We start from the raw sequence: 17005 nt of genomic DNA, 5'->3' as shown, positions 1-17005 counted from the left end.
AGTACACTTCTGCATTGCAGTTTCAACAGCGAACTCAACACCACCGCGAACATTCCATTTTCTATTGCCCCCTCTTTTTATTTGGATAATTTCAAGGAAACTATGAATATTGCTACTTTCATGGTCAGACTAATAGTAAGGACAGAATTAATGCAATTGGTTTGGTAAAATAACCATTACAATACAAAGAATCCTCTCGGTTTCATAACCGCAGTTCTGTAAAGCAGTTCCACGTAAATCGTTTACTGCAGTTTGTACTAAATCTGATAAGTGGCGCTGTGACTCCATCAAGATTATCGGTGAAGCCTTTCCTGCACTTGATTTTTGTGACACACGCGTACGTTAGATGCTCTTATATGACTGCTTTCGATCATTGGTAATAAATTCTTATGTCAGAATTTAGGGAGATTGTTATATTGACAGATGCATTTTGGTTCGTTGTACACCCATGAAAACAAATGGTATCGTCAATACAGCGTACGGTAGTTGATACATTGAAGGATATAATTCAACATGTAGTTAAAGTTTATTTGCATTTACAAACAAAGCATAGTTACTTGTATGTAAAACATGTATCGACGATGAAAAAACAAACATCAATACAGTTTATATGAATATACATGCGTATATGTACAAACTAGTGCTAACGTTACGTACCTAAACGTAGCATGTAACATCAGGTACAGGTAACCGGTATAGAGATTTAGGAACAGGTCCGCACCTGTACCTGTACCTGAATAGTTTGACAAATTAACATGTGTTCCTCTGAACTTCTTCAATCATGACATGTGCAGAAACACAAACAAACTGTTTTCAACGTGCCAGTATCTTTATTCAAAGAACATAACTAGGTTTCCTACCGCCGAACTCCCTTGGCCTTGCTATCAAAAGTCCCGGTCTGCCTGAATGATCTGTTGCATATCAGTTATGCTGTTCCAAGGTGTCACTTTGGTCACGTTTGGTGTTGCATGAGGTCAGCACATACTTGGTGTGAATTTATATCGGTACAGTACCGGTACTTCAGGACCCGGTATTTTGGACCTGTACCGAATCAATTCTTACGGTACAGTACCGGTACACAGTACCGGTACGCAGCACAAGTACAAAACCTAGGAATTAGTAGTTAGGCCACAGCAAGTAAATTTTATGGATGACATCCTCCGCAGACTCCAAAATTAATGAGAGAGGGCGAAAAAAAAAAGGCGGGCAAAAAAAACGAGATTCCAATATTTTCAATTATTGAGATCATAAATCTTGTTAAACAAGAATTGAGGCGACGAAATATGATGTCATGACCAACAGGTCTTTTGATCCTGTATTCAACCAATGAGTTTTCATATATAATATAAAACCTCCTTGATTCAACAGTAAACATGTCCTTGTAGATGTGTATACATCATCTCAATAGACTAACTACAACAAATGCAGAAAAGAGCTTGTTGTACCATCATCTGAAGCAATTACACTGGGTATTCATATGCGATGAAACACCTTGTGTATACAGCTCAATTAACTAGACCCCCCCCCCAATTATTTATATAATGTCCTTGCTAGAAAAAATTCAGAAAACAGCTTGTTATTATACCATCATGGGCAGGAACTACACTGGGTATTCATATTCAACGAAACACCTTAGACTGTCAACATTAAACTGTTCTTGAAGATGTGTATACAGCTCAATTAACTAGAACAAATGCAGAAAACAGCTTGTCATACCATCACGATGGTTCGTTGCTAAGGGAAAATTTCCACTGTAAGGGAGCGTATCAGGTTACCGGGACTCCCGCGCGGTCCCCGGGGGAGCTGTAACGTCTTCTAAAAGATCATGATAGTTAGACAAACGATATCTCGCACATGTCTCGCCAATTGGAAATGAAACTAGCCAATGTGTATACCTAAAATCCTACCGTTTTACTAATGTTGCATCATTTTGTCTGAATATTTGCTGAAATAGGCAAAGTTTGCTGTTATAGAAAGGATGTTCGGTGTAAAAAATATCAAAATGGTGTAAATAAGTCGGTTCTAAACGTTACTGAAAATCCAAATCTTCTATATTCTGAACAATAACAACAATTCTAAACTTTCTGTTTTAGGAATTTTTTAATTTCTCATTCAAATTATTTCTACGACCGAAAATAGGTCGAAAAATACATTTTTCTACACTCAAACACCCGTAAATCAAAATTTCCGCCGTATCAAAAAAATCCCTAAAACAAAAGCCTGGGGATATTAGTTCTCGAAAATTTAAGACCTCGATGAGTGAGTTTGAACGCACATTGCTCGAGTTTTTCATACCACTTTGGAACAATGTCATGCCTCACAGATAGGGGGAGGGGGTACTTAAAGCCGGCGTAAACAAGTCCTGCAACATTCAAAGTCATCAACAGTGGCGCCAGTAGCTTGGCTACATGTTCCATGTCCACAGCAAAATGTCAGCAAAGATATACTGTCCAGAAAAAAGTTTGTATTTGTGATAAAGTGTTTTTTCTTCTTGTGCAAGGGACCTAGGACAGAAAGGGCCTTTTGGCGCGAATTTACAGTGAAAACCTGCATATGACCGTGAGTGACCCCGAATAGAATGCACGTTCTATTCGATTACGTCACTTCGAACGTAATAGAATGTTGTTCGAATTCTAAAAAAGTCTGGAAATTTTGGGCCCATATTTTACCATCGTGCATCATGGGCAGGAACTACACTGGGTATTCATATGCAATGAAACACCTTAGACTGTCAACGTTTACTACATATTTGCCAATTTTTGGCATGTTGACCACCGTCGGAGGGCAATGAAATTTCTTGTTTTTTATTTCGAAATCAGGCGAAAATTAATGAGCGCGCTGATGTCATCCATAAAAATGACTTGCTGTGGCCTTACAAATACATGTTAACTGTGGCTGATGGTTCAGTATTTGCTGTTAAGCGATTCGTTAATCCGACTAAGTGATAAACAGAAGAGAGAAATCAAAATGATCGACCTTTTCCCCATCGTATCGTAGCAACAGGTGTACATACGATATAGAGATAAACGGAACATTCGTATTCCTAAAAGTTCAAGGTCATTCGTTAACTACCAAGGACCAAATGCCGCAAGTTCGATGTGATATGACGTCGCTATTCTGGATACGACAAAAGTTTTATCCATTAACCAATGTTACATTATAGATAATGACTCCAGACCACATAAATAGCTGTATACATTTCACCACGCCCTTTCTGCGATTTGTCAATTAAGCCTGTCAGCAAATTTGATACACAGGAAGCAATCAATCTTCGACACTCATCTGATAAAATCGTCTTCTTGGAATATCCATTTATCACCCTTTAAATAAACGTAAACCCCTTCTTAATATAGCTGTAGACTTCCTAAACCTTTACTTGATACTTTGTAGGAGTAAATACGCGTGTGAATATCGTTCATATTATGAATATAAAGTGCAGCGAAATATATGTTAACGCCAGCCAAAGAGGAGCCAGTAAAAAAACACAATTTTTTTAATTATTTTGTTTGCTGTGTGTTTAATGTTCTCGAATATTCTGCATCCTTCGGTATGTTATTGGCCTGTCCCTTGGCTTGACCAGAAATCACCCTGGCCGGCTATTATTAGATGTGAGTGTCGTCCCATAGCGATGTGAGGGGTGTACGTTACATCATCCAAATAAGGTACAACTACCCCCCCCCCCCCCCCCCCCTCCTCCTCCTCCGTTGAAGCTATTGTACAATTAAGACCCGTATTCAGGTCAAAGTGCCTTACAAGGGCGTTATCTCATACCAAATTTTCTCATCCCCCAGTGGGACTTATTTATTTACATCTATATCAGAAAGAATGTAGTTTTTGCATCATAGAAAACATCCATCGCCAGCTGCAATAGCAAGGCTCCCCGAAAGGCAGCATTACGAAACGGGATGATGCCGTGCCAAAGGAATTTGAACTCAACTGTCAAATATGTACAACGCCCGGCACGATGTCCAATGATAGTGCGGGTGACTCGCTTCCTCCGCCGGCGGCGTTATAAGTGGGTCTAGCGAGAGAACAGCTGCAAAGCAATTAGTAGGGACCCTGTAGACAATATCCTGCGTGTTTTCTGTGTTCTCTCTAACCTAGAAGGACCCTGGGATTATTTCGTTATTGGAAACAAGCGTCTTGGGTACTAGAGACTAGATCACAGAGGCGACAAAAGAGAGGGCGTCTTTCATTTGACGACAAGAGATCCCCGTGGCCGCAGTTGTTGAAACGAGCCCTCGCCGACTGGAATACTGTGTACGTGACAAGGGTTTCGGACGGCAAACATTCGTTAAAACATCTACTGCGAGAAGAGGGCCATACTATCCCGACTCTGATGTATTCACAAGCACAGAAAGATATGGCGAAAAGAAATATCAACTTGAAGTTAGGAAATAAGCTCCCAGTTTCGAAGAAGGACGAGAAGAAAGAAATGGAGCTTGCAGAAGACGGCAAGAAATGTGACGTTCATCAAGAAGGGAGGCAAATAGAGATAAAAGACGAGGAGAAGGGACGGAAGGGCAAACTCGACGAGAAGGTCAGAAACATTGACATGGACGATGGCGATAGAAGGGCTAAAATGAAGGAGAAGGGACGGACCATGACGGTGAAGGAAAAGGGAAAGGAGATGACAACGGAAGAAGTGGGGAAAGTTCTGGAAATGGAAGAAGATGGCCGCCTGATCGGCGTGGAAGAGAGGGGAACCAGGACACAGATGGATCTAGGAGGGAAGAACCTTGCAATGCAGGAGGAAGGTCGCAGGGTGGCGCTACAGGATAGAGACAAACTGATGCAGTTGGAAGAAAAGGGGAGCAGGATGGAAATGGATGAAGATGACAGGATGATGGCGATGGAAGAAGACACAAGGTAAAAGAAAAAAATTCCCTCATCGTATCTAGTTGTGATTTGATTTTTCTTCAATTATTGTTGTTTTATAGTTGATTTTACATTAACGCAACAATCATATAGGTGATACATAGTAACTAGTCAATAAACCCTCAAGCAGACGTTTAGTTTGGGCATCGCTCGTCGACTGGAGGCCACTGAAGAAAAAAGCGGCCATTTTAATTTTTCTGATCAAACTAAAGCACGTCCACGTAACACATCTGCTTGGAGATTAGCTAGTGGGGGAGGGGGGTATCAGCCCTGACAGGCGAGAATGATGGCGTAACACAGGCTGTAGATTAGTACGTTATGCAATCAGCCAAATCCTGCTTATGAAAGGATTATTTCCGGTTTATCATAGAAAGAATTTAGGTAACGCTATCCACCACTTTTGCTGATTGTAACATTTGAAGTACATCTTTTCTGAACCTAATGTCAAGTTGTGATTGTCATTGTGGACTGTTAACTTAAAGGTGCCCAAAGCGATTTCAGGGGGTAAAACTGGAAATATTCTGGATAAAGCAATCTATATGAAATTGACATTTACTTCCCCATATTAGCACATTTGCATCATTATTTCATACTATGGGCATTCAAAAAGAGCACAGAAACTAGCCGCAAAAGGAGTATTTTATTTATTGGTACCACCAAATAATCATCCAACAATCCAGCCATAACCGTTTTCGGTCGACAATTTTCGGTAACCTCCGGCCGCGTGACGTCACAATGCCCGACCACATTGAGTATGGCCACGTGATTATTTCTATGGAAGCGTTCAGGACTTATCTTCCGAATCGTGCATGTTCGGAAGATTTGAAATGATGGCTGGCCTCCAAGTCCTCAGATGCTCAATGAGTTCCCACCACACAACGCATTTTTGCTCCATGATGGTCGATATGCAATGGAATAGTGTTAATCAAACTTCCTATGAATAGAAATCACTAAAACAATAATTTTGAAAATACGACTTTCAACGCCCTAATATTGTTTATAAAATATATTAGGCTGCCTTTAAAATTAACCTTTTTGCCTCTTGTATTGCAGGAAGTTGTCAATTAAAGAAAAGGGAAGAAAAATGGGCCTCAAGGAGGACGAGAAACGCTTAGCCATGGCGAAGGAAGGGAAGAGGATCATGTTAGACGAGAAATCGAAAGCCATGGCGCTACAAGAGGAGGGGAAAGATCTGGAGTTGGAAGAGAAACATAAGAAAATGGAGTCGGAGGACCTGTGGACAGGAAGGAAGATCGCATCACAGGATTCACAAAAGAAAATGGCGCTGGAAGAGAAAGGTAGAAAAACCGCGCTTCAAGAACGCGAGAGGAAGATGCAGCTCGACGACAAGTCGAAAGGAAAGTCGATGGAGCTTGAAGAAAGAGGGAAGCGACTTGCTGTAAGAGAAAAAGGTAAGAGCTTCGAGCTCGAAGAGGAAGGAATGAAAGAGAAACAAAGAGAGGAGTTCGAAGGAGGCCACAAGATGAAGTCGCAAGAGAAAAGCAAGAAGGTCCAACAGACAACAGAAGAGACCGAAGACGGGAGAAGAATGGAGCTCGAGGAATCTCAGAAGGAGGAAGAGCACAAGGAAGAAAGCAAGGTGGAATCCTTCAACGGAGGAATGATGGAGACCAGCAAATCCAGCAGTCGGTCGTCGAAGAGTGAGAGAAGGGAAGAGAGTTTCGAGGGAGGAAACATCACCATGGGCATGGCTGATTTTGACGACGAAGATTGGGGGATGGGCTTCCCGGAGAGTAAAACCAGCAGGAAGCCACAGAAGGGACGGAGAAAGATGGGGGCGTGCTTCGAGCAAGAGAGTGACGACAAGATGAAAGAAATGGAAGAAGAGATGGAGAGAATGACGATGGGAGGAAAGAGAATGAAGATGGAGGGAGGCAGCGCCATGGAAGAAATGATGAAGAAAATAAGCAGCCAAAAAGGAGGTGGGTCGACCAGGAAGACCTACATGAAGAGGGGAGGAAGTTTCTCCTCATCAATGGACGAAGAGATGGGAGGACAGTGTAGCTTCTCCAGCCATGACATTGACCTCTAAACATCACATGACCTTCAACATCATATCCCCCAGTGGTAACTGAACCCTCCTATTTTTACTTGTAAGAAATATGATACTATACTGGTTATATCAGACGACAGTCGTGTATATATGGCATTTCCTTCGTATATATTTCGACAGAAGTTCGTAGGATTAGAAAAAGCATTTTATCAATGCACGCGAAGAGTTTAGGAGCTTATTTGTATGCATTATTTGACTTATTCGATATCGAGACGTAGCTTGCTTAGGTCTTTGATGGGTGTAGTGTTTAATAGATATACTGATTAGATTAAAGCAAATAGCCAATCAGCAGTTATGGAAGGTATCCAATGAACGTGTTAGTGCTTCACTGGTTAATCGTCCGTTACACGATATCACCAAACAGAGTTCCAGAGTATTACATATTTCTCACCTCTATATTTACTGTGACCTTATTTACAAACTGTTCTGGTCTGGCACATTTTTTTCTCGTGACCAAATTTTAGTTTAGATCAATCTATTGACTGTTATATTTTTTAATTCCACAAACTAAATAAGACAACTAGATTTTAGTTCATTATTGACAAGCTTAGTGATAGTTTTTTTTTCTGTACACTTATGTAGAAATAAGACTAGTATGTTATAGATATGTCGAATCTAATGTGTGCTGATATGTCTAGTTTAAAATCGTAGTTAGAAACACAGAATGGTAAGAATTTAAAGTGGTAAGTACTTGACGTATGTATAGACAGTAGTACAGTCATCCTATCAAGCTAACATACTGCAAGCTCTTGCGTTATTGAAATGTTCCTGTCTGAATACTGCGATGTAGAGAATGTTAGTATGTGCTTACATTTGTCGGCGGTGAATGTTATGCATCTGCTTTACTTTTGTCTGCGGTGGAAGGTCCCGGATTAGGCTATGCTGGGGGACTGTAAAGAACTGTCGATACGTTTTGCTAAACAGAATCGGACTGCATTAGATTAGGAAACCGCGGATAGAACCGAAAAAACATATTTTGTTTATGTATAAGAAAGATAGGATGTTTTCTACATTGTCTGATCAGTTTTTGTTTTAACACTTCTGGCGTGTAAAAGTGTTTGATCACCATGCTTTGATATGTCTTGCAGTGAATTGCTAGAATGCACTTGCTCAATTCTATCGTCGCCTGCGTTTTATTTCTTTAGCAGTTAAGAAACTCTAGATTAGATTTGAAGTGATAACACTGTTATCTGTATAGGTTACATCGTTGTGCAAATAAATGACAGGTTTCAATAAGTTTCTATGCGTTTTTGGAATAGCTATGAATAGATGTAAAATTTAAGTCCCTACAATGGTATGGTACGACCCAAGTCACATTTCAGGGAGGAGATGTTTGTGTGATCACAGCTGGCATCTTTGACCTATGAACTTAGGCTGCCAAGGTCAAGTAGCAAGGTCATATCCACAATATTCATTTGTTTGTTTATTTCAAAAGAAGCAGTGATAAAGGTTTTGATAAATAAAGGTAAGGAGTTGCACAAACATTCAGCCATTACACTTGTAACTTTCCTATCCACCCCAATAACATGGCTACCGAAAAAGATATCACCAAATGACCGTATCGTATCTATATATAGACAGATGAATGATCGCCTGTTGACTCTGATACGCAGTGACATGCATGTCGTCTGAGTCACGCCAAGTACGGCAAGTGACGGGCATATTGGACGTGACAGGCCGCTGTGATTTGTTGCCCAATGCCAAAGGAACGCCTAAATTCTATTTGTATTTTGACGACTCTTATCAGTTAGAAAGTGTACTCAATGTAAGACTAAGGGCAAATGAGAAAACGAAAAACAATCTTCATGTTATTTGTACTAAATCGTTTGCATCATTTATTCGTATTTCCAGTGTTTACAAACAAAACTAAGCAGGTTTCAATACTACAATTAACTGAAAACCTCAATGGGGGTTGGAAGATCAGTCCACAGCTACTGTTTGAGTACGATAGGGGTGGTTTTGAAAGGTTCCCAAAGCATGGCCCTTTCTTTACATGGTAGGCTGAAGCTTAAATTGTTTGACACTATAGTACAGCACTATAGCTGCACAGCTATAAATTTCATTGCTACATGCTATGTTTATTTACACTTCATGCATGGATGAAATGGGGATCAACTGCTTGTTGAAGCAGCTGTCAAACCAATTAGACTGTGTTTTCCTTTCTGTTTGAGGCTAAAACGTTTACATTTTTAGTAACAGCACGTGTACATTAGATAAGCACATGATTATAGACCATTTACGCAACACTACGTTTCTTCAAGTCATTAGCCACTTTTTGATTGGATACGTTTGAGTTTATAAGTCATATATGAGCCAAGAATGAATCTTCTACCATGGATTTTGACACATTTTATTGTATTACACCACACGTCACAAAAGAGTTCTGTTCGTTGTATTTCCATTACGAATTCCACCTAAAAATAGAACACACTTAAAAAATAGAAAGGCCGTCATTTGCCCCTGAGCAAATACAGCATGTTTAGCCATACTCCTCCCCATGCAAGAAGTGGGATGTCCCAAAATAACACCTGGGCAAATCGAAATATTAACTGCATGTAGAAAGGCAACATTTGCGAGAGCATTATACTTCGACAATCTCCCTCCTGATGCATAAATGGACTGTTCCAAAATCACCCGTACAAAAACTCTCTCTACAAGTTCTGCGAGACCCCAAGAGCTTCTTACTGCAAAGGCTTGCGTGTGTTCCTGCAATATGACCTCAGTTAACCTAAATAGAACAGTGTTCTTTGGCCAGTAGCAAATGGAACGCGGGGATCCTTAGATAGAACATGGATTCCTTGGCCAGCAGCAAATAGAACATGGAACGTGGATACCACTTTTGGCCTGTTTTTGGTCTGAAAATGGGTCCAAAAGTCCCCAAAATGAAGCATTCTGAAGTGATGTACACCAGAAATGTGATTGAAGTCCTGTAGGGACATGTTCAAGGCACCCTTGTACCGAATTTCAGGTCACTTGCTTGCAATACCAGGGCACAGGAACCCAAAATATAAAAATTGTCTAAAAATGCCCCAAAAAACCTCCATAAAAATGTTTTTAAGGCCTGTTTCGAAACAAATGAAAAATCACCTAAGGGTATTTGCCATCTTTACCTACATGCCAAATTTCAGGTCGTTTGGCCCAAAACTGACGGAGTAGATTCCATTTGAAGATTTGGCAGGAGGAGAAGAAGAAGAACGTGAACAAAAACAATATGTTGAGCCATACTAGGTATGGCTAAACATAAATAGTTGTTTAATTACGGAAAGGTAAAACAACAAATTTGTTTCAAAAAACATTTCAAACTTTACATTTCAGAAGTCAGTGAAAATATTTTTAGCTGCAACCATATCAAATATTGCTGTAAGTGGTCAGAAATATAATACAATTTTACATGCAGAAATAAGAGTATAGATCATACGTTTTGTCGTTTTACATTCAAAATTGTACAATAATTATATATATATATATATATATATATATATACATATATTACTTTTTTGTTTATTTTACATGTTGAACAAACAATGGTCGACCACGAAGGGTTATTGCATACAAGCAATTCATCCTACAGAATGCTTAAATTCTATTCTTCGTGACACATATGATCAAATAAAGCTAATGACTTATTTTCAAATCCACATTGGACATCTCCAATACAGAATGTGTATTTTCTATGACGTAATAAAAATGAAATACTAAAACACTGTACCAGATTTAAACTACGATGACACATGCAGTGTTGATGCAATTACATACAAAAATTCCATAACAAACGGGTTGTAGCGTTGGGCATTTTCCTATTCATCTTACTCATGACAACATGAGGCTATATACGTTTTACCATTCTGACAATTCCTGAGTTATGGCTGAAGAAGAGACAATACTTTACCTGCATAGTTGGCAAGATAACTTTTGGCTACTTCAAAACAGTTTTGCAGCCCTTTTTACATGAACCATATTCATTTTTTTAGTCACGATCAGATAATACATGTTACAAGAGTACTACCTCTATATAGTGGCCCTCATTTGCGTGCAAGGACAGGCTCAATCTCGCTAGATTGTATGTGCTCTCGCGAGAGTACATTTCAAGATGGCCGCAGTTACTGGAATCCGAAGTCTATTGCAAATGGAGCAAAATGGCGATGAAGTTAGTATGTTCAGTCAGTAAGGGCACTTGCTGCTGCTCTTATATTCAGTTTCACGCCCTTTTATCATCCGACTTAGTTTTCTATCTCTACATTTTTAAATGGTATCCTGAAAAATGTCGAATCGAATTTAAGTTTGCAATGAAACGAAAATTTCTGTATTTATTTCATGGTTTCAGGATTCTTCAAACCGATAAGATTTCAGTGCGTGATATGAAATTTGCGTATCCGTTTATTTGCTTTAAAGATGACATGACGGTTTTGTAAACAAATTCAACTTTGGTGTTATATGAAGTTTTCTTGCTTTCATGATGGCATGATTTTTTCATAGATCAGGTTTTCCGTGACTTCTTTTTTCACGATGGCATGGTTCTTGGCCTTGTAAATTAAAAAAAAAACAGACATGAAAAGTTTGGGAAGTCACTTAAGTCTTGGTATTTGTTTAGTCGGATGGCATGACTTGTAACGGATCAGCTTTGTCGTGACATGTTTGATTTTTTCACGACGGCGGTTCTTGGTTTTGTAAAAAGTCGATAGAGTGGCACGAAATTTGCATTGTCTAGACACTGCCTGAAAATTTTGGGAAGTGACTTCAGTCTCAGTATTTGTTTAATGATGGCATGACTTTTACCAAATCAGGTTTGACGTGCTTTTTTTCACGATGGCATGGTTCTTGGTTTTGTAAAAAATTCTATGGAGTCACATGAAGTTTGCATGTCACGGCACTGCCTGAAAAGTGTGGTGAGTGACCTCAAATTAGCCACGACATGGAAGTCACCAAGGTCAAGGTCATTGAGCACGACCTTACGCAACAGCCGTCGGAGGACCTTGTCTGACCAGGTTTTAGGTAGCTCACTCGCGCAGTGGATGTGGCTGGGTGGGGTGAAGATGTGTAGCGTTGTAGCCAGCATCTCGCGAAGGTTGTTGAAGATCGTTTCTGTCAGGCACGCCGTCTGGCGGAGTGTGACGAAAATGTACCAGTTGTCGTATCCGCCGCTGCTGGTACCGCTGCCGCTGAAGCTGTCGTCGGTCGGGTCTGTCGTGACCACTGCAACGTCCTCTACGTCGGGATGCTGTGTGGCGGAAGAATTTTTTGCAGCATTTAGTACAAGTTGTTTCTAGTAGTGGATTCTTTACACTCTCCGCTGAATACTTAGATCTCACGGTTTGAGATTACAGAAATGCAAGGAGACAGTATTGGCTTCAACAAATCTCATGACTTTGAAAGGCATTTCCTGATTGGATATTTTGCACCGAAGAGCAAACTTCGGCGATAGCAAAAAGCTAGTTCACTAGCTGAAGTGCGCGTGCACAATTTGATGCATTATGGGTAAAATGTCAAAGGTCCTTAAAAATAGGTAATCCACTAGCTTTCAACTTTGACAAAGTACCCGCAATGCTAGTCTCCAAGCAGGCCCAATGGATTACAAAGACCGTATCCAACTGGAAGAATGAGCTTGTATAGCAACGTACTTCTTCTGCCAGTTTGATACGGACTTCGCAACCTATAGATCTGCTTGGAGATTACCGCAATGTATGACATGTACATGCGTACGGATTGCGTACTTAAAAAGTGAACAAGCTTATAATGAATAGCTAAGTTGGCATGCTACTAACCTGGAGAAGTGTTGCCTCCACGTCCAGCTGGTTGAAGACTTGTCCCATGGCGCCGGGGATGCTGACTCTATCCTCCCGCCTCCCAAGGATCCGGTAGTACCCGTCTGCGTCCCGCCGGCACCGATCTCCAGTGTAGTAGTACCCGGGGAACTGTTGGAAGTAGGAGGTGAACTTCTCCGGCTTCCCGTTTATCCCCCGCATCATCCCCGGCCACGGCGACTTGAAAACCAGGTGCCCCTCGCATTGCCCGGCCATTTCTTTCCCATCGTCGGTCAGAACAGCCGGTTCGACTCCGAAGAACGGAAGCGTGGTGAAGCCGGGTTTCATCGGAGTGGCTCCCGGGAGGGGTGTCATGACATGCCCGCCGGTCTCCGTTTGCCAGTACGTGTCGACTACAGAGCAGTGGTTGCCTCCGATCGTGCTCCGGTACCACCGCCATGTTGACCTCGCGATCGGTTCACCGACGGTGCCAACAACGCGGAGAGTGTCCAGCTTGTAGTTCGCGTCAGAACCGCTAGTCGCCTTCATGTGACGTATGGCTGTGGGCGTGGTGTAGAGGCTGGTGACGTTGTACCTCCTCACCATGGTAACGATCCTGTTGGCCTTGAGAGGATCGCCCTCGAGCAGGACCGTGGTGACGCCGTTTAGCAGCGGGCCGTAGATGACGTAACTCTGTCCGGTCACCCAGCCAAGGTCCGCCGTACAGAAGTGGACTTTGTTGGCGACGTTGCCGCAGTCGAACACGTATTTGAAGGTGGTTGCTGTGTACATCATGTAGCCACCAACTGTGTGGATGACTCCTTTTGGTGAGCCTGTCAATCAAAGCGAGAACCAATATTTAACAAGATGAAATCACAAACAGAATTCATCTCAGCGGTGGATTGCTTATTCCTTGACAGAGACTGGTGTTGTACAGTCGAAAATTTCTGTATTGGAAATTGGTTACAACTTTTCAGATTTGTTTTACATACTTTGTTGACACACCCTTTCCCATCCTCTTATACCTGGCCCACCACTTGTATGTATCAAGCAACGACCCTGGCGTACCGGCCTGTGATTCGTCCTAACTGTGTTAGCACTGGTCAGCCGTCAGCCAATCAGATAATCCCCCTACTATTGTTGGAGGAAAAGTTACCATCCAAGCACGTCACCGCCTACGATTCAGCATGATTGGCTAGTAACCAACAACAGGAGTGCGATTATCTGATTGGCTGATGACTGGACAGCGGCTTTACGAAATGCGGATCGGTACGCCAGAGTCGTTTCTTGAAACCCCGATTTTCCCAATGTCTTCTGCCCCTCCTTAAAGTCAAGATTGAATTCTTCATCTCTATACTCACCAGTAGACCCACTTGTGTAGAGGATGAGCAGGGGATCCTCCGCATCCATCCACTCCGGTTCACACTCGTCATCCACTCTCCCCATCTCCTCCTGCCACCAGTAGTCCCTGCCGTCACACCACGGGACATTCTTCTCCTGCGACCCGCCCGATGTCGTCCAGACGTCGGGCTCGCCGTCGCCTGCACGCCGCACGACGATGCAAGAGTGCACGGAGTGTTCTTCCCCACAGATCTTCAAGGCCCTGTCCACTTCGGTCTTCATGGGTTGCCTGCCGCCATCCTTTTTAGCAAAGTCAGCCGTGATGATAGCGGTGCATTTGGAATCTTTCACCCGGTCAGCCAGGTACTCTGCCGTCGCCCCTCCGTACACTACGCAGTGCACGGCGCCGATACGTGCACAGGCCAGCATGGCCACAACCTGTTCTATCGTCTGCGGCATGTAGATCATCACCCTATGGCCTCTCTTGATGCCCTTAGCCTTGAGCATGTTGGCTGCGCGACAAACCAGGCTCTTCAACTGTGCATACGTCACTTCCCGTCTTTCCGCGTCATCGTCTCCCTGCCACTGTAAAGCAAGGGCAGACCCAAGACACTTCTCTCGGATGTTCTTCTCCAGTAGGTTGTAGGTGATGTTGGTTGTCGCTCCCGACATCCACCTGACGAAGACGTCACCGACGTTGGGGTCGAAGTTGTGCTCGACAAACTTTCCTTTCGGGCCGGTTTCCCAGTGAAACTCTTCGGCGACCTCTCGCCAGAATTCGGCAGGGTCTTCGATGGACCTTCGGTAAGTGCTGCTGTAGTCGTCCATGCTTGAGACGTGCGTTGTCAAACTCATCTCAGCTGACGGGGAGATAGGCGGCTCTTCTTGACCCTGTTCCGTTGGGCCATCTTGCCTCGGCTCCTCTTCTGTTGAAGATCCTTGATTTGGTAGATTGTCCTCTTCCAATGGGCCCATTTGCTTGTCTTCTGCTTTCTGAATGGTGGTGCTTGTTGTGTCGGGAAGGTTCTGTTTCCTATCGGTGCCCATGTGTTGGCATCTGTCGAAGCACACGTTAAATGATGGACGATATCTTGCGTCGTCGTTGTGTTTCAGAAAGCCTTCCCACACATTTCTGTCAACCCCAAGCAAGTTTAGACTTGACATGCTGAACACCATTCTGGGCAAACTGCTGAGAGGGTTTCCCTTAATGTGTAACTCCACAAGGCTTTTGGATTCAACGATGTCTTTGGGGACACCTTTAAGATTGTTCCTATCAATAGCCAGGACCTGAAGGTTCTTCATCTTATTAAGAATTCCGACTGGGATGGATTTGATCTTGTTAGAGCAGAGGAAGACTTTCTCCAACAGCGGTAGGAGTTGGAGATCTTCGGGAAACTTGGTCAGATGGTTTCGGCTGAGGTCAACCACGGTGAGGCTGGTGAGGTCTAGAATACTGGCCGGGAGTTTCTTTAACTTGTTCTTTGGTGCCGACAGACATGTTAGATTTGGTAGGAGGACAATTCCGCCGGGTATCTGTCGTAATTTGTTACCGCCAAGGTATATCTTCGACACTTGAGAGCGATGAGGAAATAGAGCAAGGGCGCTCGAAAGGGTTGTTAGGTCTTGCTTCATATTCGGAGTACGTACTTCGATGGTCGGTGAGTCTTCTGTGTTCTTGAGTTCCACGGTGCAGTCGGCGAAGGTGACAGTAGTTAGGGAGGCCCATCGTGAGTCCGTCTTGTCTGGGACGCGCGTCTGTCTGGTAAGATCGCTGATGGTCGTGTTGAAGTGGAGAGCGTGTCCACTGTCTGTTTTCTCCCATGTAATGCCTTCTTCTTCTTCTTCCGCTGCGCCGTCTCTGTGGTCGTCAGAGTGGAGCTCCGGACCACCAGATGTCGCCGCTTGTGCCTCTGTAATTGAGATTAATGATAATAAGTTTAATGAGTTTATTTCAAGTTCTTGCCCGTAGGCTAATTGCAAGTACATGTAACATGAAAGGACGGACAGACAATTGGTAACAATATAGCATGTGACTACTCTAGTTCAAATACTAACACAAAATATTCTATCTTATTTGGGTTTGAAACATTAATACATTGTGAGAAACGTATATAAACAGCTCAGTGCATGGCACAGAGTGAACATGAATTGATTGAAAAGAAACTGATACCAAGATGTTCCTGTATCAAAACAATGACACGTATGCGCATATGCATAATACACACCCAGAAGATAGATACTTCTCGCTACCACTAAAAAGAATGTGTAAATCTAAGAAATAATAATGGTTTATTGGTCAAAAATTACCCGTGCAATGGCAGCCAGTGCTGAATTGCTGCAGGGTTTACAATCATATAATACAGAACAGATACATTCGCACTTTGTGGAACTGTCGCAAGGGTCTGGGCGGCTGCCATTCGGTGCCAGCAGCTGACTTCAATACGCACCTAGGTGGAGTGAGGAAAGTCGTGAAAAGTGCCTTTCCCAAGGGCACAATATCGGGGCACATCGGGGTTTCGAACACGGGACCTCTCGGTTCTGGGCGAAACATTCTACCGATTGCGCCACACACCACACGATGCCATACTGAAAGCCATGTACCTATAGCTATTAGTCGCTATTTGATTTCCATTCACGTACCTGGTGTGACGTAGTCCATCCTGACGTAGTGGTCTTTATCGTAGGCTCCGATCACCACAGGGACGGTGGGATGGGTCGGGTTCAGGGGCTGTGATGGAAGGATGAGGACATCCACGAAGCTGTTGTGTAGTGCAGTGATCAGTCGCACGGGTCGCTGTAGAACCTCTGCCATCGCGGACATCTTCAACTGGTTTCCAACGGCTGGCAATTCTGCTGAGGTGGTCTAAGTTCAAAAATTGCAAGAGATCATCCGTTAGAGCTTTATTTTTTGATGAAAACATCACCATTGCTCATATTGGGCTTGGCCGAAGCAAAATTCTTTTATTAACAT

General features: G+C 42.8%; 2 protein-coding genes across 2 annotated transcripts; one reads left to right on the top strand and one right to left on the bottom strand.

The window, feature by feature from the left end:
• Nucleotides 1-3888: 3888 nt before the first annotated feature.
• Nucleotides 3889-7490, top strand: LOC136444796 (high mobility group nucleosome-binding domain-containing protein 5-like). The gene is made up of 2 exons (XM_066442537.1): nucleotides 3889-4869; nucleotides 5932-7490. Exons 1-2 carry the CDS (start codon nucleotides 4340-4342, stop codon nucleotides 6929-6931), a joined length of 1530 nt encoding a protein of 509 aa, XP_066298634.1. The 5' UTR covers nucleotides 3889-4339; the 3' UTR covers nucleotides 6932-7490.
• Nucleotides 7491-11622: 4132 nt separating this feature from the next.
• On the bottom strand, nucleotides 11623-16893 carry LOC136444915 (acetyl-coenzyme A synthetase, cytoplasmic-like). Its single transcript, XM_066442690.1, has 4 exons — nucleotides 16675-16893; nucleotides 14055-15944; nucleotides 12715-13526; nucleotides 11623-12170 (listed from the first exon to the last, which is right to left on the bottom strand). Exons 1-4 carry the CDS (start codon nucleotides 16853-16855, stop codon nucleotides 11754-11756), a joined length of 3300 nt encoding a protein of 1099 aa, XP_066298787.1. The 5' UTR covers nucleotides 16856-16893; the 3' UTR covers nucleotides 11623-11753.
• Nucleotides 16894-17005: the final 112 nt, after the last annotated feature.

Source organism: Branchiostoma lanceolatum, chromosome 11, assembly GCF_035083965.1.
Source record: "Branchiostoma lanceolatum isolate klBraLanc5 chromosome 11, klBraLanc5.hap2, whole genome shotgun sequence".
In the NCBI taxonomy this organism is placed as follows: Eukaryota; Metazoa; Chordata; class Leptocardii; order Amphioxiformes; family Branchiostomatidae; genus Branchiostoma; species Branchiostoma lanceolatum.
This window is presented reverse-complemented; position numbering and strand designations above follow the sequence as displayed.

What these genes read in the sequence shown, in the direction of transcription:
- LOC136444796 (XM_066442537.1), top strand. Translation starts at nt 4,340, where the DNA reads ATGTATTCACAAGCACAGAAAGATATGGCGAAAAGAAATATCAACTTG. An exon ending in GCGATGGAAGAAGACACAAG is followed by an intron (nt 4,870 to 5,931) that starts GTAAAAGAAAAA and finishes CTTGTATTGCAG; the next exon opens with GAAGTTGTCAATTAAAGAAA.
- LOC136444915 (XM_066442690.1), bottom strand. Translation starts at nt 16,855, where the DNA reads ATGTCCGCGATGGCAGAGGTTCTACAGCGACCCGTGCGACTGATCACT. An exon ending in GATGGACTACGTCACACCAG is followed by an intron (nt 15,945 to 16,674) that starts GTACGTGAATGG and finishes TCTCAATTACAG; the next exon opens with AGGCACAAGCGGCGACATCT. An exon ending in CTACACAAGTGGGTCTACTG is followed by an intron (nt 13,527 to 14,054) that starts GTGAGTATAGAG and finishes TTTGATTGACAG; the next exon opens with GCTCACCAAAAGGAGTCATC.